We start from the raw sequence: 26,544 nt of genomic DNA, 5'->3' as shown, positions 1-26,544 counted from the left end.
TGCTGGCAAAATTTTACTACTTAAACTCCTTACTTTTAAGATTTCTCTACTCAAGTAATAGGTAGACATTGGAAGATGATTAACCCTAAAAATGGAAAGCTAGAGAAATTGTTATTGAGGAGCCATGCAAACGAAAACAATTGAAATATTCACTTTGTATACAAAATAGAGAAAGCTCTATAGCCCCTCTACATTTTTTGGCTCTACATTAATGCTTACAAGACAAAAGAACAAAAACTAACAGATTTTACAAGCGAAGTTTCTAGGCCCATAGGAATAAATACAATAGATAAAAGAATAATTGAACAAATATGAAGACAGGTGGTAAACCATCCGCAATAGCACAAGAAAAAGTGGATGATGTCTGTCCTAAATAAAATAAAAGAAGAAACTAGCCACAAAACAAGACCTCTTTCTCAGAGAAATACCCGAGAAATACCCGAGAAATAGTGTGTGCTTTATAACAACATCACTATATCTTTTTCTATTCTGTGACTGTACACTCCCCCAGCCGTGGATCTTATCATCGGCACCTCGCACCCACCGATCTCTTAGAGATCAGTGCTCCCACCTCCTGTCTCGCCTAAAAATCCACCTCGTTTTCAAGGGGAGGCATATCTGAAAGGGATGGATGTTGTTAACCTTTACAACAACAATTCCTGTAATTCCTCAGAGGAAGGAAATGTTTTCGAATGTCAAAGATGTCAACAAGAAACAAGATTTTCTTGGAAAGACACAAAATGCCAGACAATCACGCGCCGAGGAGAAAAAACGCGAGCAAGGAGCTATCAAGATTCAGGTAGGACTGGCATGCCTCTCTGAATTGTGCCAGTCAAGCATCAAAATTTGAACGAGAATATTAAATGCACTCATACAATTTACCTCCTTTCACATTCTAGATCACGGAAAGTGCCATAATCTCCATACAGGTGCTGCTATGAGCATAAATCTTACATACATTAACAATAAAGAATTTGTAACAACTTTTCAAAGTGATGTCGGGTGACAAAATTTTTTCGTGGATTTTTTGCACATCAGGATCAGTGGTAGTCCTAACTAAATATTATAAGAGGTTAAGTCATACAGTTTGCTTAATATTCAATCCTACCGACTCCTTGACCGTGGAGACTTGACTTGTGGTCTGTATGGGAATTTGCACTAGCTGGGAATTTGGCGTAATCCCCAGGCAGCATTACTTACAAAACAAATTTCAGAAAAATAAAAATAAATGCAGTTTATTTTCTCAGTTTGTATGGAAGCAACTCAAAGAGATGCTTTCAGCACACAAAGATTATCTACTTTCTATCAATATGGTAAGTACAGGAAAAAAGAAAAGGACAATCTCCAATAGGAAAAGGTGGTTTGGAAATTTTGCTGTCTGTAAAATTCAAAATTCGTGTTAAAAAGTGCAAATACCTTGAACTAATGAAAAAATAGTACAATTGTCAGGGGCACCAGAGCCAAGGAGGGAGTGGGGGCAGCAAAGTGCTTTTTTAAAGAAATTGGTTTCTGAGCAATATTAATTTATATTCTATATTCAAATGCTAATATAATCTAGGTTTCAAGTGTCTCTTGATTCCTAGATGCAAGAGGAAAGTCAAATATTTTCCATGTTGATGGGAATTGAAATTGGTTTGCAAATCAATCTGACCAAAAAGTTATTGTTTGTCATTTCTTAATTCAAGAATAAATTCAAGACATTCTATTCAAGACGAATCTTGAATCAAGAAATTTCATGCAGCACAGGAGCACTGTATTCATATTCAACGCTTTTAACATAAAAGGGTCCTTTTGCTTGTCTAGGTGGGCTCTTTTGAATTCCCACTTGTTGAAATCCCTAAAAATATCCTGAAGATTTAGCTTGAATTTGGTAAGCAGTACTAGAATGCACTTTATTCTTATAACCCAGTACGAAAGTCTCTGGCTTATAAGAATAGAGTCATTAGTATTTGTTTTGATTTACTTGTAAGATCCTTATGGAAGCCCTGGTGCAGTCTGTAATTTCAAAGAAAGTTTTGAAGCATTTTTGAAGCCTAGTTGTTTCTTGGCAGAAGTAAATTTAAAAGAATCTTCTGCTCTCAAGATCACAGTATGTTAAGAGGAGTTCCAAATGTCCATTGGATCCAGCCTCCCTTGATGGTTAATATTGGGTTTCAAGAAATAATTTTCAATAGTTTGACTGTAATCTTTATTCCAAGGTATTTTTATAGGAGTGGCCAACTTTTTTCAAAGACTTTAGGGCATGATAATGCAAAATTTTCCTGGGACCTATGCTGCCAGACCTTCAACCTTTTTCCCTTGACAGGGCCTTCACCTGTACACAAGGCTTCGTCGCTGGCTAAACAATGATTCCTGATTTGATTAAGCAGTAAACTTTGACACCCCAAGGTGCCCTTCCTGTGGTTCCTGCCCACGCCCCATCAAGAAGTGTTGGCATGCCTCTGAGAGTTGGGCACCTTGGACATTTATTTGATTTCTGACCTCATAAAGTAGTTTTTCTATGTGAATTCTCAAAATTCTTAAAAGCAAAGAATTTCTTCCTTAATAATTTTGGTCTCATTTAAAATTTAGGTGAATAAATTCCATCTAAGTATTTGTCTGAAGCTAATGTGCTACATAAAAGTAGAGTAAAGGAATGTTATTCTGCTATGTACAGGCCTTTTCGTAAGAAATAGCCTACACAAGTTGCCCATCGCTAACGAGATTTCTCTTGCCGGAGCGATCGCTCTGACTGTTTGCAGTAACATCAATTGAAAATAAACTGTTATGATGACCTTTAATGAACTCCAAGAAAAAATAAATACCAAATACAAATGTGCTTCATTTATAAACTTTATGTATATCATAAAGGTCATATAGACATTATTGCTGGATGATCACAAAATGTTGTTAAGAATCTGCCATACATTTCACACACAATATTTGTTTATCTGGTCGTGTTTCCCACGAATATTTCATCATTAAAACTTCTGACTTCTGATGACAAGAAGAAACAAAGAATACAAGGTCTCTTTGAAATCCTTTGCTTCAAATTCTGCACACAATTTTGCGGGAAACGCTTGATATCTGCAAATTTCAAAATTAATGTTCTGGCATTCCCCGTGCAGAATAAAATACTTTACAGTCTGGCTGTCCAGAAAATGTCATAAGTGCTATTGTACTTCAAATACTAGTACCTAAAATATTCCTAAACATTTGCTGTGGAATTGATTTTCAAATGCATTTTTGTTGAGATGTGGTTTGGTCAGCTTACTTATATTTCCTGTGTTTTGGTATCCCGGCTTTGTATTGTCTATGTCACTTGCTTGGGTCACCAAATATAACTAGAATTGTGTTAATTGATGAGATATTTATTCCTAACAATTTACCATTTTGTGTGAGCGATCAAACGCTCACATGGATGGGTTTGTGCGAGTGCTGATGCGATTGTGAGTGATCGCTGGTGTCAAACAGAAAGGCCTGTATGTATTTCATAATTGTTTGTCCAATACTTTTTTTACCCAAAGTCTGAACCCAGAGTTTTATCCTGTAGCCATTTGAACAAAGTTTTTTCTGTAAAATTTTTCCTTGTTTCCTTTTCACTTTCCTGAAATAGCCTATGATTGACAAATTTTGTCTCCTATCATAAATTTACATGATGATCTATTTGGTATATTTGCATTTAATGAAAATGTAAATTCTAGAGTTTAACATGAATATGTAAAATGAAATTTGAGAATAATCCATTCTGTTGGTTCAAAGTTCAAAATTTAAAAATAAGATTCTTGATTTTAGGCAATCATCAGGCAGTTTATCTGCTTCAGAAGACTAAGGAGAACAATATGGTTAGCATGATAAATTTAAAACTGCTTATCTGTATGAGAATGGTGCTTTTCCTTTCATTTATTTGACACTTTTGAAACATACCCTTAAGGGGTTATGCTCTAGAACTTAAACTGTGGTGTTAAATTTGGAAACTTGCATATCCCAATCTGCACCCTCAAATCTCTTTGCTGCAATCTTAGAAGATGCTGCTACTTTTATGCTTGCTGTATATTTTCATGCCACTGGCAGCTAGCACCTCAAAACTTAGAGTTATTTGCAGCTATCCATAGCTAAACTGTGCAGGATAAAGATACACAATAGTACAAAGTAATCAGTTTTTAAGCTCTTGTTATTCCTTTAATGTATAATTTGCAAGTAAAATGTTGCTCTGCTTATAGATATTTTAAATCAAAATCCATGTAGAATTGAAATAATTTAATGTTTGGTTATTTGGGGCTTGTTACCTATTTAAAATTGCTGCTTCTGGATAGAGAGTGGAAGGAACATCAAGAACTCTTATTTCTTAGGAGCAACTTTGATGCCCTTGTAGTTGATCCAAACAAGAAAGATGAAGTAAAAAGGAAAATACCAGGTAGGAACTAAGGCTTTTAAGAAAAATAAACTAATGAGCTCTCAAACATTTTGGAGACACAGATAAATAGCTGTGTTGAAAATTCTTATGGCAAAAGCTCTTAAATGTTATCATATTGCTTCATTGGTAAAATAAAAAGAATTTTTATGCTGGTGGCTGCAACAGAATTCCTTTTTCTTAGGGATCAATTGTCTTGCTATTAAAATTTTTGGAATTAATTTTGATAGCATTGACACCAAAACCAACAGTTACTCTGAGAAAATTTTTTTTACCAAATCAACCCATTTATGATTGAATGGCTAGTTGATTTAAATGTAATTGAAAACTGATGTGGTAATTTACAGTCATGCTTTGTAATCATTTTCTTATTCATTTCTTTTCAGCTTTGTCAATATTCAAAGTGGCAAATGAGCTGTTGTTTATCTGTAAAGGTGGGGATAAACAATCAATCAAAAGGTTCCAGTTATTATGTAAAGTTATTCTTTTAAATCTGGAAACTGAGAAAGATGCAAAAGTAAGTTTCCTTGTCAAGCAAATGAAATAAATATCACATTATTTTCTTGAAACTTTTGCTGCTAAAGTATTGTGGGCTCTTTTTACTTTGAACATTGTCTAAATATTTGTGTTACTTATCAGCAGAGACAGTATGAGCTGATATGGACCTATAATGGCAAAGTTATATTAAAGGATAAACAGGTCTAGATTAGAAGAAAGTGACTGAAATGTGTTCATTCCTTGTCATCACCAGTAATTGAATATTTGAGTGTGCAGCCACTTTACAATAAAAAGCAAGCTGAAAAACTTATTTTAGTGAATTTATAGTAAAAAGTAAGTTTTTACCATTTCTAGTATTGGTACATGTCTGTAATGCTATCAAAAGAACATACTGTTCAATGGATGCAGCAGATAAAGCAAATTTTGAATATCTGCTGTAAACAATTGAGAAAGTTAAAGGTATTTCCATTATTTGTTGTATTCATTTGATCTTTGAGTTTTAATTTTTTTTCTCTTTAAATTTTTTTGCAAATATCATACTCAAACATTTAATTATGTTCGATTTGATTAAATTAGACATTATTTTGTTTTTTGGTGTTATTGATATCTTTATGTTCAATCATTCATAAAGATTTCAGCCTAATTTGAATTATAAATTATTTTCAGCCCAACATGCACCAAGATGCAAAAGCAGCAACTGTTTATTTGTCAATGGTATGTGATTGTTCAAATATTACATCATAATACATTTGATGTATGTCTGTTTGTGGACTGCAGATAAAAATATTCCTGACAAGAATTTGTATGTTCTCTAAAGTTTATCACTTCCTTTTTTATTATATCAAGCAGCATATTAGTTCTTTTTCATTTAATGAGTTATATTTCACTACTGAAGATCAAAGTAGAAGCTATTCAAATGTCTCAAAAAGTTGAAAGAAATAAGTAGCCTATTCACGTAAGTAGCCTAAACATACTTTTAAAATCGAAAGCCAGTCTAATTTTCTTCAAAATGAGTATTTATAGGAACGTGTGATGAGTTCACTTAACTTTAATAAAGTGATTTTCTATTAAAGTTTTAATTAAAGTTTTATTAAAATTTTTCTTTCCTTACAGATCGTAGTCTTTACAGATTGCAAGGGGTGGAAAATTCTGCAAATGAAAGGAGGTATTAGCAATAACTGCATATTGTTAAAGGGCCTCTCCAGCCAAAAAAAAAAATTTTTATTGACTAAAAAGTTAGCATCTGGTGCGTGTATTATGGCAAAGTTGTTGTTTTTGCAAAGTTTCAATTAGTTTAGAAGTTATAAGGCTTTAAAGTTGCACCTTTCCGAGAAAAAAACGACAAAAGCCGAATCAGTTTTGTGACATTCTGACGTCACAGTGTGCGGCTCTCGTTCGTCATGAATTTCGTATATCTTCCACCGAATCGTGAAGGAGTCATGGTCACGCGTTGATAACTGCATCTAAATCTACAGCAGGTGCTTGTTAGGATCGAAAAATATTAAATGTTTACAATTATTCTAAGTTTGCGGGTCGGAATGTGTCCATGCTGTGTCACGACTTTGTTTTGATCACCTGTGTAGGCCTACAACGCTACGGCTTCCTGTTCCAGCTCTTCCCTCGCGTATAATTAATCGAAATTGACACTTCAGTTGTTTTCCAGAAACGATGAACAACTAAAGGCTTCAGAATTGATATCTGATATGCTCAAACTAAAAGCCAGTGGAACAGAACTGAGAGTACCAACAATTGCAGTGTTCAATTTGGGAATCGCCGACGTACGATTCGGTTTGAGGCGAGACTAACGAAATACACTATGACGTCAAAATTGCGTCACAGTGTCACCAAACCGAAAAATTTTTGTCGGTTAATCCAATTCAATTATCGAAATGCAAGAGCTTATATCTCACAAACTGTAAAAAATATCGAAAAACAAATAACGAATTCGTGATCAGCAGGTTCAACTCCTTTAGATTAGCCAATAAAATGCAATTGCAAATTTTGGCTGGAGAGGCCCTTTAAATTTCAAAGAACAGAGCTCTACTGCTGAGCTGTTAGCATGCTATTTTTACCAGAAGCAGAATGTTATCTATCAAGAAAATAATATTTTACACCGAAAACTTTTTATACGGAATTAATTTAAACCTGTTTGCTTTTCTTGCAGCAAAGTTTCATCACCTCTTTGCTTGATGAAAATATGCGAATCTTCTTGATGAATTTGCCATTTAGAAACTTCTTCAGTCATTGAGCAGATGCTTAGCCTTAACTGTGTTTGCAAAATTCACGTAGGTGTTCTCTTTGTTCCGTTTTAGGTGAAAATATCAAAGTTGCTATGCAGCAGCTGTGTGCAAATGTTTTAAACGATCTTGTCTCTAAAGGGTTGTACTCATCATTACAGGTATCCAGGATTGTGTTATTGTTAAAGAGATCCATTGTCAATAAGATCGACCAAATATCAATCGACCGTCGACCCACTTCCCCAAGATGTACATAATTCATTCGTTTCTATTATGCATCAGCAGACACCTTACTATAGTTAGGCGAGTTCTTGATTGGTGTGAACCCTACTTTACTTTCTATGAATTTTTGCTGTTTAAAGAATATCGAGCAAATTTAGGCTTGAGGCTAGTTGTCTATTGTTATCAAAATATGAGCTGCAACAAGGTGAAGGAAGGTTGTCTTCTGGAAATCACGTTTTCGCTTTCTAACGACATGTGTTCCTTCTTTGATGTGACCTGCATATGTGCAACCAACAGATTGTTAAAAATTTTTATCATAGGAGATTGAATTAATATGCTGCTCCTTCGTATTTATTACGAAATTGCCGGTTAGTCCAATCAGACTCTGGTAATTATATCTATATGATACACTGAAATCTTTGACTCTTTGAAATCTTTGAAATCTTTTTCTCTCTTATTTTTAGGATTTCTTGTGTAATGGTTTAGCTAGGACCAATATCGCTTTGAACCAGACATTGCTCACTGCTGCTACTTCTATGAGTTTCAGGTTTGAATCTATTCTTCAATAAAAGTGTTGCTGGTATTCGTTTTATTTAGGATAAAAACGTATGAGCTGTTTCACCTTCTTAAAGTGCCCGCGTGTTCGGCCATTAGTTTCGGTTCACTCGTTGATCGTCCATTGAAATATCATCGTTCTCATCCACTTATATATCATCGTTCAAGAGACTCGCGTTTCGCTAATCACTCAGGTGGTCCTTCTGAGTGTTTCGTGTTGCTGGTGTAAAGGAAGGAAATTTACTTGACTTTGAAACATGTTCACAGTGTTTCTCCCAAAGCACAAGTTGAAGAAAACCCAATTTATATATTTATATATTTAAATGAGCTTTCATTTTTACAAAACAGCTTCAATGAATACCGATCTTTTCGTTCTTTCTTGTGCAAGTCTTGATAAAAATTCTTTTATTTGATGTAAATTGCACTACGCATATGTTTGTTTTGAATGAATCTTCACTGTTCACCTCTAGACCACTGGAGGTATCTGCATTTTCTAAAGGTCCGTTGATCGCGTTTGTTCTGCATATTCTGAGCATCCCTGCTATAGTGCTGCATTTACAGAGTATATCTGAGGAGGTAAGCATTCAATCGTTAGTATTATATCAATATTTTTGGAAGATTTTTTCGACTCCGGAGAACATATTTGTTTGCAAGTATGGAATGCTTGAAAAAGTACACCGATGAATGTGATGTACCCAGTCGGGAACACATAGAGCTCATAGGAATAAAAGTGACATGAGGCCTGTATCTACGGAAGGTCCCATTCATTGGTGCGTAGCTTGTTAAACAGAATATCAAGATGACAAAAATGATATTTTTTTTCTCGTTAACTAAAATGATATTTTTCTCAAAAATGATATTTTTTTCTGAGTTGCATGCTTCAGTCAAAGAACTTTCAAAGTTTTTGATTACAAATCGAACTTGAGTGAAGAACTTGAGTAAAAGTTTTTGGAGGCCCAATTTGATCGGAAGCCCTTAGTTATCGAACAAGGGTGCACTAAACTCCATTTCACCACTAGATGCAGCCCTTAATTCCAAAAAGTGATGGAGGGAAGGTGGCTAGCTATATTATGTTTGTTACAACACAATACGTAAAAGCTAAGGTGTATTAAATGGATTTACAAGAAATACGGAGTAAAAGAATTGTGTTGTGTACAAAGCTCAGTTTTTGCCAATACTCTATTTTTTTCATGAAATAAGTTTTGAATTTATAAAAGCTCAAGAGAATGCATGTTATTCTGGCCATCAATACAACACTAGATATAACTGTAGTATTTACATATTTTTGTAAATTTTCTTTAGATACTGGGTTAGTTTTTTAACTCGGAGTTTCCAAAATAATCAGTATCAACTGGTAGCAATGTTCTTCTTGTTTGTTTGGCCTATAACAATTAGATTCTAACAAAATTGAAAACAAATCTTGCCTATATGTTCAGTTCTTTTATTTACCTGGTGTATGTTACTGTCAGCACTTTTGACCATGGCAAGTCAGCGAATACTATAACCTCCTAAAATCGATCTCAAAACTGTTCCTTAAAAACAGCCAGTTTTTCTACCTCAGTTTTATCAATCCTGCTTTCGATCTATGTTTTTTGCCAAAATCTATTGCAAAAAGCGATACGATTCCCTTTCTATCCCTCCGGACTACCAATTGCTAACAGCGCTTATGTGGATTTATAAGAAGGTAAAGAAGATCTATTGTCCGAAGTTTTATGGACACCGAAGCTTTTGACATACTAGAGAGTATGTTCAAACAACGCATTTTATTAGAATTGAGCTTCAAGGTGTTTGCAAAAATCAATTATCTCCATTATCAAAAAGCAATCAAGTTGTGATTTAGGAAATCGTTTGTTTGGCTGACAGTTTTTTAATCTGTATGCTTCTTATTTCATTCCTGGAGGGTCTCAAAATGTTTCTTGATAACGGCATATTCTACAAGAGTATCGAAGCATTGTCAGTCAACCAGGATATGAGAATTGTCTTCAATTCACTGGAGGGGAACAGAGCCCTTTGTTTGCTGGGTAAGTTTACCGTCACTTGTTTATTCGCTGATCTAAGGTCTTTGAAGACACACGACAGATATAAACACAAGTTATCTATAAAAGCCCTATTTTTAATCGTTCTGTTGCAATTACTCAAATGCAGTTTTAAATTTTAAAATATTGATACTCCTGTTGTTTTGTGTTTTTACGACATCTTAGCGGAGTTAATCAAACTTAAATAAGGCATATCACATCCAGCGATTATCTATTGGCCTGCGAAAACTATTTGTTTTGTTTTAATCAGAAGAACAGAACAAAGATGTAACAAGAGTCACGTGCAAGATCTCATCAGCAAACCTCATTGGTCATCTATTCTTAGCTTGCCCAGCCCAGGCCCCTGGCTTAAGCCACCACTTTTATACCCATTATGTATCTTTAATAATATCTATATTCGAGCCACTGATCTTGATGAGTTATTATATTTGATGAGACATTCAAGAGATGATTAAATTATCTTCAGGGAACATAATAAACCTTGCGCATCTGGAAGTCAAAACAGCAGAGAAGAGGGTCATGGATTTCAGGAATCTTCTTGTGGTATGCTTCTCTCGCCTGTTTCTATTAAAGTCATTTATTAAACTTCTACTCAAATAAACTTAAACTTGTTATTTTTCGAGTAACCATATCAACAGTTTGCTTCAGCTGGAAGCATCTGATATAAGCTCTTGCTGTGGCTGTACATGAAACACAGAACTATTAATAAAAGAATTGTATTATGTTATTCTATTATTGTATCTTTATTCGTGATTCTTTGACTACACTGCCTTAGGCCATCGACACTATGGAAGCGACTCGCTTGTGTTTTTGTGATTTTTCACTCTAGCGAAATGAAAAACTAATTAACTAAAAATCTATTGGTAAAATATATGAATATGTGGTAGCTAATTATGTAAAACAAAGAAGGTAGCATAGGAAAGAAAAGGCTGGGCCGAGTGTGAATAGTTTACGAATAGAGGTGTAGATAGCTGTGTCCGATTGATGAAGGAATGTAGTATTGTGATGAGATAGTGATGTGAAGAAATTTCTGTAGGTAAAATAATAAGGTGAAAATTAATGGCGATAAATGAGGAATGTATGAAATCGTTGCAGATGTGTCAAGTGTCACTTTGTTCCTTTCTAATTTTGAACGTGATAGAAGCACATTAAATAATTGCTTAGTTTTTATAAACCACCTCACTGATGATATTTTTCCTTTGTAATACGTTGCCTTCAAAGTCTTGTTATGTATATGCAGGAGGTAATTCTGGGTATATTGAAGCACTGTCAGACGTACGTCGTTAAAAAACAGTCAAATCTTACAAAATGGCATCCAGTTCTTGGCTGGTTTATGCAAGCAGATGATACCAGGTTTGTTATTGTCATAATCAACAAATAAATTAGATTGTTAGATGTTACAATATAATGTAAATAAATTGTACCAGGAATAAAAAATTGATTAAAAGAATAACGACGTTTCGAGCATAGCCCGTTATCAACACAACGATAACGGTCTTTCAAATGATGACAATGGCCTTATCACACCAGTTCCAAATAAAAAGTTTTACTCTGTTTACTTTTGAAATCAGACTAAAATGAAATTTTGACTTATAGATATCAAAGCTTAATAAAGTCATTGCTGGAATCGCAAGACCTTATATATTGACATTCCCGAATTGTCAATTTTAAAGCCAATCTTTGGTACCAAGAGGAAGAGACTTCCGAATTAGTCACAGGCACCTGTTGGAGCAAGCCATGTAGTTTACTTCAAGGCTGAAGTTTAAAGATGTATTTTCAGGCTAATTAGCAGTATCGACTTTATGTACCACAAGCTACCGACCAAAACACCAGCTAGTTTTTTACAGGCCGGCTTTCTACTTGACTTTTTAGGAAAGTTTTATCTGCAAGCAACTATCATTTTCCTATAGATTCTCGCATTAGACGTGTCAGAGCTTAAAATATTCACTGAAAGTAAACAACAAACATGGGCTGAGAATGTTGATAACTTCATTTCTACCGTAGTATCACCAAGTAGCGTACAACCCTACTTTTCCTTTTAGTTGGATCTCAGATACCATGGTTCATGTAAATTCGCAGCTGCGACTGCTATGGAAGCGCCAGATGGTTGACATACTCTTCGCAAGCCTACCAAATGTTGCTGTTGAACCTTCCACACCCTACCCAATACAATCGATAAACCAAAAAAAGTCGTCTGAAAAAGGTAACGAACAGCATCTCTTTTTGCTTTTTCAGCCGTTGCTTCCCTGCAAATCTGTATCATTGATTAGGACAGTCTCGACCCTGTGGTAAGACCGTGAGTTTTTCTTTTAGTAGACTCCTGCAAATGTTTTGTATCTTAACTCTGTACTATGATATACTGTATAAGGAGTATTCATTCTATAGTGAGTTTCCGATTCACACCTTGCAAAACAAAGATGACTCGTGGGGATCTAGGTACCAGCGCGGTGTATGGGGATTTCTTGTGACGTCATGGTAATAAGTTGCTGCTGTCTTTGTCCTTAAATTTTCTTAGATCAAGAAGTCTTCGGGTTTGGAGTTATTTTGTAATCATTTCAGGCATAATAATTGCAAAAATTGTGCGCATCTTGTTATTTGTTTGTTTGTTTGTTTAAAGGACTGTTCAGACGAGCTTTCGGGAGATCCGTCAAGTCAATGCAAAAGTCTGGCTATAGAGACCTTAAGGATCCCATTGTTTTAGATGTATGTCAAATCTGTGAGATGTACCAAGTCCTTGCTGCTACCCTTACACAACTAAGAATGGAAATATTTTCAGGTTCGTTGTTCTATTCAGTTTAAGATTCAGCTCTTTCAAGATAAATTAATTGTATGTTTGAAACTTTGTCGAGGATAAATAAAATCTCAAAGTAAACGCTTTTGTCACGGTGCCGTGGAATACAACTTTTTAAAAGCTTTCCGTAAACAGTAGTAAGCCAAAACTAGATGGAAAGGGTTGAAAATCTAAAAAAGTGTCCAAATTTCTGTACAATTCATCGAAAATTCGAACTGCAAATCTAGACTTAGATGAATTTATAGCAGAGGAAATGACAACTGAATGAATTGAAAGCAAAATCACAAAGCACATAAAAAATTTCGCTAGAAGATAGCATACAGTGATAAAAAAAGTTGCAAAAAAGTATATTAACTAGTCCAATGATGTTTTTTTGATCATTTTGATGTATTTGTTTGTGTTTTTCAGCACTAAGCCTAAGTGAACAAATAATGGTGCGACTTTGGAAATTTTTGTACTCTCTTGGCCCCGATGGTGGACTCAAAGCTATCCTGAGTTACGTCACTGGTGGATCAGATTCATTACCAGATTCCCTGGATGCGCTGCTAACTTTATTTTGTGATTGCTGCTCTCAGCTGCTGCCGATTGTTGACGACGGGGAGTTTTACGAACAGCAGAAACCTTTTACAATCGAAGAATCCATAAGAATGTCTTCATTTCTGAATTCTCTGGTGTTTAAAATGATATGGACAAGGGAATCGGACGGTAAGTTTTTATCCCGCCCTTTGATTTGTTTTTATCTATCTAGGCGTGTTTCTGTACTAGTTAAGCTATTGTGCAAAACCAAGAGGGGCTTGAGCAAACCAGAGGGTAGTTTTTGAATAAGCAGCAGTTAAAGTCCTTTCAGAGGTAGCTGCCCTTGCCATATTGTTACCAAGTAAAATTAATCCGAATTGGTAGTCAACGTTGATGTACAGCTCAAATGTTTTTCACTAAAGTTTGTGTGTCTCATTTCGATTAGATCTAGATGTTTCTTTTATGTATCTTTCAATGTTTCACCATGCCATTTTTATCATTTAGACATTAAGGTGGTAATTGACGGAACGGGTTTTTTTTTGTATCCAGCATTATAGAATCTCTTGATACAATAAAATTCCTAACAGTATAATGCAGAGTTCTAAATGTGTCGCATCGATACTGGTGTATGCGCATGATATACAAAGTATTCAATAAACTACCCTTAATTCTGCAAATTTTCACGAATTTGATATGATATCATATGATCAGATATAATACTAGATGACTGATTTTTTTACTACTCTTGTTTATATAATCCTGAAATCCTCAACAGCTGTGTTACACTTCTTTTATTTTATTCAAATTGAAAGCAACATTAAATGTATGTCTTTCTCGCAAACAACTATGAGTTGTAAGACACTCGAAACATAGTTAAACTTATGTTTTTGCTACAGAGGTTAAGACCAAAAACGAAAAAGCTTCCGCTTCGAAGGCTGCCTTAAAAGACTCTGCATTTATGAATTCTGCTCTTACGTTGTTGTTGCTGTTGTATGACCGTGACTGTAGAAGGGCTTTCATGCCACCTGGCCATTGGATCATCAAGTAGGTTATGTCAAGAATATTATATTATATGTTCCTTGGCAATTTTGTAAACCTTTTGAGCACTTTCACTCATACCCCGTATTGTAACTAGTGGGACAGAGGTTTTTCATCTACTGGGTAGACAAACAACTGAGAGTCTTCAAAAAGATACCCCCCCCTCTCACTACCCCCCCCCTCTCACGTTGTTCTAGCAAGAGCATGTGAAATGACTTGAACAACTATTTATTGCGCACAGTTTATTCCAAAACTGAATGTTTATTCTTCAGCTTGCACATGTCGCGGGAGTATTCTTAAAAAAGCGTTATTGCTGGAGTATTCTTAAAGAAACGTTAGCAGCGAACCAGCTAGTAGGTGTTAAGAAGGGAAAACGAATGGGAAAGAGAAAAAAAAAGTATGCAAACATTACTTTTCAAGAATAAGGTTATTGCTGAAGTCTTATTGGAATTTATTCTAGAGGGCCATGCTGCTGCAATACTTTCAAAGACAATGAACTTTTCCGCTTTAAGGAGAGTGAAAATTGATTTTATCTCCAAAATCAAGAAAAGTAGTTTGACAGGGTTATGTCTAATGGATAACAATTTTTGATCTTTAAATATTAACTTATTTTAAGAGCATAACTAGGATCCTAGGTAACTTGCTGCTGCAGATACCCTATAGCTTGGCAATTTCTTTAGACATTGAAAAATTATTCACTTGTTGTGACACCACGCAGGGTAATTCAAATCAGTTTACTAAAGGAAATGTGAGATAAATGAGACACATAACATATTAAATATATTCTGAAAAATATCATTGGAGTAAACATAAGCTTGTACTATTACATGGAATCCAATCTTACAGCAAATTCCTCAAAATTCTTGTTCTGAAAACCAAGTTTGAAGAGTAAACCATACATATTTCCAGTGCCTCCTGTGTTTCATTTTACCTGACAAACAATTTACCCCTTAATTAAAATCACGCATTTCTCGTTATTTTAACATTTTTCTCTCGTTTTTTATGTTATTTTACAAAATATTGTTTACCAGTGTTTGATTTGAGGTACGGATATCATGATGGGGACCCCCATTACATTCTGTGCCAAGAGCCCCTAAATTCTTAATCCGGCCCTTATTGCGCATACTTTCAGACAACGACGGCGGATGGCCCATTGTTTGGTTAAGTTTCAAATTAGATAAGGCCCATTATCAGATGAATCTTCGTTCTTCATTTGCCCCCATAAAAGTATCCACTATTCTCAATAAGGAAAAATCAGTACCGGCCTAAATTGAAGCTTCATAGTGAAAACATTTTGAAAAACTCACTTTTAATCACCTTGATATATTTTTTCAATTAATGCAGGTTCTGACTTGAAGGATTCGTTGAAGTTTCTGTAATTAAAGTTTTTATTTTGAAGATGAAGGCTGAAAGCAACATGATTATTTTGTCATGATATATTTTTGCATCTTGTAGGGAGATAAAAACGCGTCACTTTTTGGCCGACCTTGATGCGGAAAAAAAGCGAGCGATGGTTGTTTTGAAGAAGATACCTCATGTAATACCGCACAATGTGGTAAGGATTTTGTTATCCAATGACTTTTTATTCCTTTGGAAGAGCTTTTTCAGTTATCCAATTACTCAAAGCATTTGTGTCTTAAAGAAAAGCATTTGTGTCTCTTGTTTGAGTGGCTTTTACTTTTTTATTACCTCGGTCATATGACAGGTTTTTTAGATAAACTTCCGGCTCATATCGAATTAAGGGAAGAAGCAGCCCCCCCCCCTCAATCCAATAATTTCCATCAACGTCTCAAACTGATCCCCATAATTTCCTCGACCCCATAATTTTCACCAACGTCTTATACTGTCTGATGTTATATTAAGTGTGGAAATCAATCAGTGTGAAAAAAATGCCAATATTTGGTTTATTTCATGTGTTGAGTTCTTTGATGTTCAAAGTACTCATTTTTTGCTGTTGTTTCTGCAACTTAATCAAAGGATCACCGTTAATTTGATAAGACTATTTTCTTTACTAGCATCAAATAATGTGAGAAATGCTATGAAAATTGCTTTTTTCTAGCCACTGCAGAGAAAAACATTTCATTTCGCTAAGGGATGTTTCTGATGAATATTATCTCATATTCTTTGTGTGTGCTATTTTCAAAGACATTTCGTCTGTTTAGAGAGTGCAAATATTTCGCAAGTGGATTGAATCAGATAAAGAATCTCTAGGAATTTACAAAGATTTATCAAGGCCAACTGCTCTTCTTACGATCTCAAGAAACAGACTGCTAGAGGTACATTGTCGCATTGTTTCTTTTCTTTACTTTTTAATCTTTATGTATTTACATGCAATTAAAGTTGGTGCTAATTCGTCTCGTGTAAAGGGCTTTAAATATGTAACGCAGTAGTGGAGTTTCCGCTTTTCTGTCTTCTAATGCATTTTTTTAATCATTCATATCTTTGAGGAAGTAAACTTTTATTTGGTATTAATTGATGGTGCTCTCACTGCAAAGCATTTTGCTTGATTAATAGAAAAATCTTTAAGTTCAAAAATTATTTGCTTTCAATTCAGGATGGTTATGAGCAGCTGAGTAAGTTAGATGGGCAGAGTCTCAAAGGAATAGTTCGAGTCAAATTTGTAAATGAGCAGGTGAGTATCGTGTCGTAAGAATCAACGATGTATGTCACAATACGTAGTATTGATTGTGACAGATCAGTGTATGTTACTGAGAGAAAAATAAGAAGGATTCAGTTCTTCTTTTGTTAACTGACTCACAGAAAGTTTGTTGAAATAATGCGTTTCCTGCATTGTCAGATTTATGTTCGTTTTTACGCTTTGTTAAGCAAACGGTTAAAGCCGATTTGTCAAAGTAGACTTGATATAAAATATAAAAGCAGTATGTTTCGTAAGAGTCAGATACAAAGCCTATAAAATATCAGTTATGAGCTTCTTTAGTTGAAATTTACCCATTCTTCTTTAAATCTCTATGACTCCACAGTTAGCTTAAAAGTGTGCGCAACTTTCTTTAGGCAGCCTAAAATATTGTTCGAATTTTCACACTTGCAAATGCTAGAAATCTGATATTCAATTCAATTTCTTCTTTCTGTAGGGGCTAGACGAAGCTGGTATTGATCAGGATGGTGTTTTCAAAGAATATTTGGAGGACACGATCGCGAAAGCGTTCGACCCACAACTTAATCTATTCAAGGTATGCCTGAGGACCTTTTGCGACGTAGTTCCATCATTTTGAAGAAACAAGGATCTCTCTACCGTAAATCCGCGAATTAGCCCTCTAGGAGCTTATCGATTCAGGCACTTTTTAGGAGGGGCTAATTAGAGGGGGCTTTTTGTAGCGGGGATATTATAAAAATCATCTACAAATTGTCATACATGTAGTCCGTTTCGTAGATTTTTCATGATTTTCAAGTTCATTTCATTTGCAATTTTACCTCATTACTCTTTTTAAGATATCAAACCAGAGAATAAATCAAAGTGCGGAAAGATATTTAAGTCTAAGATATTGATTTTTCCTTGTTTTCTACCGTTTTTTCTTCAATGCCTCGTTGCTGTCAATCATTGACTCAAATGTTATATCTTTCTGTTGTTAGGAGCTCACTGAAATGCAAAAATTGGCACGTTAGGGTTCGGGGCTTATTAAAAAGTTATTTCCATCGTTAGGGCCTATTTGGGGGGGCGCACACAAGGGAGGGGGGCCCACACAAGCAACTTGAATTTACGATACTTGATTTCGGAGACAAAGTGTTTTTGCCTGCTATATTTTATTGCGATGCTCATTAACCTTTGTTGCATCACTGATGAATCAAAGCATTGTTGTGTATTTTTAATTTGCTTCATATATTATCTAGATGACAGAAGAGCAAAAACTGTATCCATCTCCTACATCATTTATTCATGAAGATCACCTTCACCTGTTTGAATTTATTGGGAAAATGCTCGGAAAAGCTGTTTATGAGGTGGTTTTCAAATGTTTTCTCATCTGTTTAAATGCATTTGACCGGGTTCATCCTAAAACCTGATGACTGTCATCCACCCATCCGTGCTTGATATTTTTCAAGACCTATTCCAGGAATTATTTCACAATATTAGAGCTTCTTGTTATATGTAGTTGAATTATTCCCATAGAAATTGTACCTTAAAAAAAACCATTGATAATTACCCATATTTCACCTCGCTATTTGATCTTGCTGTCAAATTGTATGTCCTTGCTAGTGTGATAAGATACTAATCGTATTAATTCAATTTCACTATTAACTAGTATTGGCTAAAGTGATTTTCTTCAGCTGAAGGGTCGTATACTTTTTCTGGGTGTTTTATCCACAGTTTTCCTCAACGAGAATATAAATTACTTGATGCATTGTAGGGTATTCTGGTCGACGTGCCGTTTGCTCCATTCTTCCTGAGTCAACTACTGCATCGGCAGCACGGGGCGCTGTATAGCTCGATTGATGAATTACCTTCCTTGGATCAAGAGATGTACAAAAGCTTATGTTTTATCAAGGTTAATGTTTAAAAGGTTTTTTCTTTTTGAATTACCACGTCATATTCAGCCTTTGAGGGGATCCGTAAATGCAAAAGCTAAGAAGACTTTAAAATAGCGAGGAATGGGGAAGATAGCACATGGTATTGTTCATCATCCCAATCCATTTCCTCTTCATTTTCTTACCCGTTTTTACACCTCAGAGATTTTTGGACCCAGGGAAGTTGTTTAAAGTACACAGTAGTCAAAGCTTGCCATTTAAACCCGGCCTTTTACCCAAGAAGGATTATGTTATTATCTGGCTCAACAGTCCCGGCCTACCTCTGTTTTCTCAAATGCTCCCATGATTGGGTCTTCTCTGAACAAGCATAGGTTTCAAATCTATTTTCACGCTTTGTTGCACTAAAATAGTCACTCGGTTTGAATCAAAACAAGAACATTTATATTTTTTTGTAGCTGATTATCTAATTACTATTCAATTTCTGTTGTTATTTAATCTTTTATTCGCTTGAAATCTTCCATTTCTGTCTTGCAAACTTAATCTGACTGATGTTTTTGCTACTTATCTTTCGATATTTATGAATAATAGATACATTTAAATAAAATGAAAATTATTTTGCTTTTAGAACTACGACGGAGATGTTTCAGATCTTGAGCTTACTTTTTCATTCGATGAAGATGTTTTAGGCAAGGTAATTTGATCATTTGCTCTGCAAAAATTTTTTTTATCAGCATAGCTAGATCAATATTTTATTTTGATAGATGATTGAAGTAACTTCGTGATAGAGGGATCTCATTTTATGAAAATGAATGGGGCACATTTCTACCCTTGCGGAAGAATAATCAATCTCGTCGTAAGCAGGCGATGACCCTAATGCGAAAATGGCGGGCATCCCCAACTTTTGTCACCGTCTTCTATGCCTTACGTCATTGCTAAAAGGGAAGCTTTTTCTTTTAATGTTTCCACTGTTTAATGCCCTGATTTGGGAATGGTTGTAGAAGTCTAAATAAGTAAATTAACAAAAAGTATGTAGAAAATGATTGGCTTCAAAGTTGAAGGCAGAAAGGACCTCAAGCAGGCTATTAAATTGTTTGGATTTATGGGAAACACTTCTCTTTAAGATCTAATAAAGGAATTTGTCTCGCTGGCAGTTTGAAGTCTTCCAGATCTGTACAAATCGTTTTTGGATTCTTTTGTTTTGAAATAGAATCCAAAAGGCATGCGCTTGTAGCTACATAGATTTTAAAACATGAGTCGTAGAAGTAGCCTTAAGCAAAGATTCTCAAAAGGGAATTGTATGCATTTCAATGATTTATTGATTTCTATTATCTAGGTCGTCACCCATGATCTGAAACCAGGTGGTAGAGTAATCAACGTGACAAATATTAACAAGTGAGTGATGCGTCTTTCGTATTCAGGCATAAGAGTGATACTTGCATCAGTGATTCTTCATTATGTTCAAAAAAGCATTCAGTATTATTCAAGACTTGTTTGTCAATATGTAGAGTCGTTTGTGGCCGAAAATCCACACAGATGTGGTAGTGTTTAAACATGTGAATTCCGTTATAAGAGGGACTTATCTTTAAGATACAATATTTCCAGAGTATAAAATCGCAGTTTTAACGGGATCAATGTTTACAAAATCAATTGCATAGAAAGGGCCACTATAAATTTGGTTATAGCTTTATTTTATTTTTGTTAGTCTGTTCTTGTATTGATTCAAGCGTCTGTTAAATCTAGCTGATAGCAGCAAGGTTGCAATGTATTTTCATGCTCCTTGTGCAAATGTCTGGTAATGTTATTGTTTGTTGGTATATTGTACATTTAGAAGAATATATGTATGTAAAAAAAATATTTTTGGTTTTAGAAAATTGAAATTTTTTAAATTTAGACTAAAATCAATGAATTATCTTTATTTCGAAAAAATTTGGTTATTTTATCAGAAGTTCAAAGTGAAAAGGTTGTAAATTTGTTTCTCTACGCTTTCATTTTTCACACAGTTATATCCTGGAAAAAGAGGTTCTGCTAACAACTGAATTGAGAGGGGGTATTTGATAACCCTCGGATGGCATCGCTTTCGGCATCAATTCTCTCAAAAATCTTTTAAGTGTTATCTTTTTAAAATCATTACCGATATTTGCTGACAATTTTTCTAAATTCTAATTTTAAGCTATCGCAAGAGGTTATCGTAGGATTGCGTGGGAACTTTTCCAGCTAGGGCAGCTGCAGCACTTTTTCATGTTAACCTGTTTTCTTTGAATTTTCTTGCAACATGTGATTTATTGTTTAGTATAACGCATACAACAGCAGTATCTTCAATGCCTTTAGTACCTAGTATGCCCATACCGCTTGGCATGGTTATTGAATTTAGAATTTACAAATAAAGATTACCTTTATTCTTGTTTCTAAAATCGAGTGCATTCGAATGAATCTTATTGATACGAAGTGCAAAAATTTTGAAGGAGGAACATATCAAAGCTCGAAGCGATTTGTTCTCATCTGTATCGTTTAATCCAGGCTTATCAATGGTTTTTTGCGAAGCTAAATCAGTTTCTTCTTCATTTTAATGAAAATCTTTGTTTGCTCGTTTCCCTCTTTAATTTGATTTGATGCTGCATAGATAGCATATCAATTCCATCTGCAACACACCCATAGCAGCACTTTTTAAATGAATGGTATTATGGTGTATGTGCCTGCTTGCAAGAAAATAAAATACTCGTTTGGTTTTTCCTACAATCTTCTAACCTTGTTTCTCTTAAAATGGACCCAGCAATGTATGTTTAAATTTAATGAGACAAACCTTTAGACTCCAGAGACGACTTTTGTCTAGATTATATAGCATCATTACATGAACATAGTCCTGGCAGGCCTATTTCCCCTCGCCATTAGGCCTATCAATTTGACTTTTTTAAGCACACTAGGACAAAAAATTCGTCATTTTAAGCTTTCCGTGCTTTTTGATTATTTGGTAGTTATAATGTTTTATTTGATTGGCCGTGGTACCATTTGCAACCTAGCTCCATGGCTTTTCCTATACTCTTTCTAAATATTTTGAGTCCAGGATTCATTATGAGACCATGTTCATAGGATTATAGTTAAAGATATATGGCTATCGGTTGCCAACTGATTGCATTAAGAGTGATTCTCAAAGGAGCTATTTGAAACCTTCATGTTGAATACACTGTTTATCGGACATCGCGCAATCTGCAACAGACTAACCAACTGCAATCTCTTTGCAAGTTGAAGTTACAATATAGTTATTGCTTTAAAAGGTGGTACTGGATAGAATGAAATTAATACTGCTAAAAAGCACATGCTCTATAAAGCAAGGTGCTGAGAAATGTTTCTGTATATGTACATCGATAAGGTGGGCAGCTAACTGTAAGCGTTTTGTGGCAGTTTGTTATTTTTATCATACCATATAGTTACTTATTAACTTTTTGTTTGTTGATGGTTGGTACTTGTGTGAAAACTTGTGTTTTCTGAGGCACATGACTACGAATGACCTCCTTATAATTCAATTTTACAGGCTGCTCTATATTCATTTGATGGCGAAGTTCAGGATGTACACTCACATCAAGGACCTGACGGCTGCATTCTCACGTGGCTTCAGATCCATTGTTAATTTGGAATGGCTTAGCATATTTTCGCCCCCTGAATTCCAAAGGCTGATATCTGGAGATACTGGTGTCATTGACTTTGTCGATTTAAAGTAAGTCTGTTGCCCTGTCGAGCCTCTTTTTAGTAGCCCGTACCGAGCCTCTTTTAAGTAGTCGAGTCTCTCTTTGGTAGCTTTTGGGAGTATTTCAAAACTGGCATCATTGATCATGCACGAAACGGAGCACAGAAGAACATCATTGAATGGGCTGTAATCTCCTATCTCTTTCCCCAAGGTCTGTTTTAGTATTTCTAGGGAAGTGGCTATGGGTAATCATAGATTAAGTTAATACTATTGAAGTGCCTTTGGGTAAATACTAAATAAGCAAGCGGCACTGATTGGGCAACCTTAACAGTCATGTGCTGACCTTTCTGACTGGGTTATTTCGATTATATATATTACCTAGCGTAAAGTTTTCAATCTGTGCTCTGACCTTTTATACTATGAAGAGTGTCAGACCAAAAGCTTAAGTATGATGCAAAATGTTTGCTTTTTTTAAGGCCATTGAGTTATTTATCCCAAATTCAAGACTTGAAAGAAAGTTATTTTTATTCTTAACCAGAAAACAAGTTTTTAGCAAATCATATCTGATTTTGCCTTCCAATGCCAGAGCATTGGCCTTTGCTGGCTGAAAAGAGAGCTACTTTTTAATTTTGTTTTCACTTGAACCCTTTTCATTAGAGCATCTGTTTTTCTTTCTTGTGACTTTCCAATGTTTACCCAATGCTTAAATAAAAGGCGTGGACAGATCATTTATCAGTCAACCAAACACAACAATATATGTAGCAGTAACATTTAAAAACAAAGCGAACTTATCAAGTGTCTTTCAGTATACATTTCTCAAACAGGTCAGCATGATAAGAAAACTCCAAGCTTTATTAAAAATGTCATTTAAGTGCATTCGATTTATCTTGTGGTAATCACTTGTTTTATAAATAATGCAGATGCGGCTTGCGTTGCTTTCATACAGCCTGTTTCTACTCATTCAAAATCCTCTCCTCTCAATAAAAAATCAATGCAATCTATTTTGCAATTAAAAGCTCTCTATTATATTTTTCTCTTATGAGATATATACCTCTTTATTATGTCAATACATTGAGTTAAGATCGTGTATAATGCCAAATTTTTATTAATTCTATTAAAGGAAAGTATTGCTATTTAGTCATCATGATTAATTGATCTTTCTAGACCCGATTAGGAATGCCATATGACGAATCTGCTCTGTTTTCTAGTATTTTCCATTTACTTAAATGTTATGCTGGACCGTGCGAAGACTTAACGTCAAAAGCCTTGTAATACGTAGCTTTGTTCTTACATAAGATGCAGGTTCCTAGCTTTTGATGTACGATTGACGCAAGTTTTAGCTATTTCATTCAGTAATTTATTACTAGAATGAAGGATGCATATTTTAATGAACTTTCTAGTCTTTTATCAAGACTTGTTTAGACTAGGTACTCCTCCCTACAACACTCTAACTGTATAATCTCCGAATTATTTTTGCTTGTAAAGTGAAGTATCTACAACCTTAGACTTTAGGTCAGCCAATAATGAATATGTTTTGGAACTAATACAGTGTTTGGGAAATAAACTGTTATTGGTCATCTTCTGCGACAAATGTTTTTTAAAACATTCTCAAAACGCTCATTAAACCCAGATGTCGTAGACGTTTTCCTCCTTTTTATTTCCTCCTTTTATTTCATGTTTTTGTGTAGAAGTAATCTTTCTTCATGCTTAAATTATTAACATAAAACCTTTCTTTAAGGGGCTGTACCTTGTATTATGGTGGATATCACCCTGGACATCCTGTTATCCTATGGCTCTGGGATGTGCTGCAAAATGATTTCTCCGAAGTCGAAAAGAAACAATTTCTCAAGGTATTTAGAAAATCTAGTTTGCATGAGAAAGTTTCAAAGTGTCATTGAATTAGGCATTCCAACAGTTTCACAAACTTTCAAAAGTTTAAAGATTAGCAAGTTGATAACTGAGGGGAGTAAAAATCACAGTGTATCAACTGAATGCTTCATTCTTAAGGTTTATATGTATCTTAGTTATATTATCTGAGCTAAAATTCAAGTACCTAATTCCTTACACCTTACACGATATTTTCTAAACTGAACATTATCTTCTCTTCCACTCTTTAACAAAGTCTTTATTCTAGTGATAATGTAGAAAATAGGAAATACTTTGTCGCTGTCAGTTTTAAAGCTAAATTGAAGCGAAAGATTTTGGGTCTCAGAAGTGAATCATTGCTAGAAGAGATGGGGCAAACAGGACGAATTGGAGAAAATACTGTTAGTCTGGTCGTGTCATAAGAGAAAAGCCCCGGTCCTCGCATTTTTTAATAGGAATGATAGGTGGAGAACGAAGCTAAAGCCACCTGTGCAGAAAATGGATTTATTACGTCAAGGAATTAACTGATCGTTGTATGCTTAACGATAAGGGCTGATGGATGAGTCTGTGGTCCCGGTCTTTAGTATTTGACAAGCCCCATCTAGCCCGAGTTACCTAGATTTTCTTGAAGTCTCCGCAAAAGCGGGGTCCTACAAGCTCCATTTAGTCGATTTAGCACCGCTGTAGTCTGACCAAGTCGGGTCAGATTGTTATCTCATAGTACTATTAAGCCATTATTTATCTTCAACAGTTTGTGACGAGCTGCTCAAATCCACCACTACTTGGCTTCAAACATCTAGAGCCACCGTTTTCAATAAGATATGTTGAATGTGCAGATGACGAGGTGGGTAGCTTGGGTAGAAATTTAGGTAACATCTGTATGGCCAACAGGGTTTTACTCAGAGATTTTTCTCGTATCGTCTTAGAACTATAAGAGAGATAGGAATTGCATTATTTTTGTATAAATGATAGAAAAAGGAGTTGTTCTAGGTAGATAATACCTGTTTTTCGTGATAGTGATATGATCTCGTTTTAGTAGTCAAACGATTTGTTTTTATGTTTGCCATAATTTTCTTATTTATATTTGTAAGTGTTCTTCTTGGCCGTGTGAGCTTTTTTTAAGAGAAATTTAGCTTGGTTAATTGTTAGAAACAAATTGAAACTTTTGGACATGGATAAAGTTTGAGAAAACTATTCCTTAGTTTACCTACTTTTTTTTCTTCGTTTCTAATTCAAGCGGTACTTTGGCTAGGTGATTCATGCAGATTTTCAGTAGGTCATCTGCTTAATTTTTTAACAAATGATAAACAAACGTTTGGCCTCGTTTAGCAGCACGTGTCTTAGTTGCTAAAACATTTTTTGTATCTTAGGACTCTGGGGATTCCTTGGGCAGCGTTGTGCGAGGATTCCTCGGCATTCGACGGCGTGGTCAAGATGCCTCAGGAAGGCTGCCGACAGCGTCAACCTGCTTCAACCTACTGAAACTACCAAACTATCGCAAAAAGGCCATATTGCGTGAAAAACTTCGATATGCCATTACTTCTGGTGCAGGATTTGAACTGTCCTAGAAATGTATGAGTGCTGAGAAAAGGAAACCCAGTTGTATGGATTCATGGTAGAACGATTAGTGCTACATACATTGACATCTAACGCATGTTTCAACATTTGAGCAAATCTCTGGCGATTTCTCATTGCAAGGGCACCGGATTGAAAAGGAGATTCTTAATATAGAAACCTGGATAGGTTTCCTAACAGAATTTATTTTATTGGATGATAGGTAGACCCTCAAAATTTTTGTTGAGATGTCACTCTCCACATATTGCTCTATAAAAGCTCTACCCTAGATTTCTGAGACTTGTTTATCAGTTGTGAGACTTTACGTCCATTTCATTCTCAGAGCTTAGCCCTTGACCCACGAAGCTCCTTGCTAGATGGGAATATCATTCATATAGTTAAGGTTGTTCTCCTAAATTGATCAATTTCATAGCTTACATAATTTTTCCAGAAATGAATTCCTTTGCATGAAAATCAAATCTGTTACACCCAACACTTGAGGTAAAGAGCAAGAAGAACGCTGTATCTCAATCGTAGACCGTTGATGCGTATCACGACCTTAATTTCTGATTCACTGTTTTATGTACATAGATTATATAATTACTGTATATATTTAGTTGAAAAGAGTTCAATATTCTTGTTTCAAATGCAACAACTCCCGCATTAGTGATATC

At 35.1% G+C, this 26,544-nt stretch overlaps 1 protein-coding gene across 1 annotated transcript; it reads left to right on the top strand.

The window, feature by feature from the left end:
* The first annotated feature begins 609 nt into the window (after positions 1 to 609).
* Positions 610 to 26,502, top strand: LOC135683241 (ubiquitin-protein ligase E3B). The gene is made up of 29 exons (XM_065198450.2): positions 610 to 799; positions 3,775 to 3,824; positions 4,332 to 4,396; positions 4,780 to 4,910; positions 5,246 to 5,350; positions 5,558 to 5,605; positions 6,005 to 6,056; positions 7,204 to 7,289; positions 7,815 to 7,897; positions 8,376 to 8,481; positions 9,806 to 9,926; positions 10,408 to 10,484; positions 11,182 to 11,294; positions 11,984 to 12,144; positions 12,559 to 12,717; positions 13,141 to 13,437; positions 14,145 to 14,292; positions 15,742 to 15,841; positions 16,449 to 16,562; positions 16,841 to 16,918; positions 17,379 to 17,477; positions 18,136 to 18,243; positions 18,651 to 18,788; positions 19,394 to 19,459; positions 20,102 to 20,160; positions 22,298 to 22,480; positions 24,189 to 24,300; positions 25,068 to 25,160; positions 25,687 to 26,502. Exons 1-29 carry the CDS (start codon positions 632 to 634, stop codon positions 25,882 to 25,884), a joined length of 3,318 nt encoding a protein of 1,105 aa, XP_065054522.2. The 5' UTR covers positions 610 to 631; the 3' UTR covers positions 25,885 to 26,502.
* Positions 26,503 to 26,544: the final 42 nt, after the last annotated feature.

Source organism: Rhopilema esculentum, chromosome 7, assembly GCF_057945365.1.
Source record: "Rhopilema esculentum isolate cy_ngs chromosome 7, ASM5794536v1, whole genome shotgun sequence".
Taxonomy (NCBI): domain Eukaryota; kingdom Metazoa; phylum Cnidaria; class Scyphozoa; order Rhizostomeae; family Rhizostomatidae; genus Rhopilema; species Rhopilema esculentum.
The sequence above is the reverse complement of the archived record's forward strand: the minus strand, read 5'-3'. Positions and strand labels throughout refer to the sequence as shown.

Bases quoted from the DNA above. Each gene is read 5' to 3' on its own strand.
- LOC135683241 (XM_065198450.2), top strand. From the start codon at position 632: ATGTTGTTAACCTTTACAACAACAATTCCTGTAATTCCTCAGAGGAAG. The intron at 6,057-7,203 runs GTATTAGCAATA...GTTCCGTTTTAG, and splicing joins AATTCTGCAAATGAAAGGAG to GTGAAAATATCAAAGTTGCT. The intron at 22,481-24,188 runs GTAAGTCTGTTG...CCTTTCTTTAAG, and splicing joins ATTGACTTTGTCGATTTAAA to GGGCTGTACCTTGTATTATG.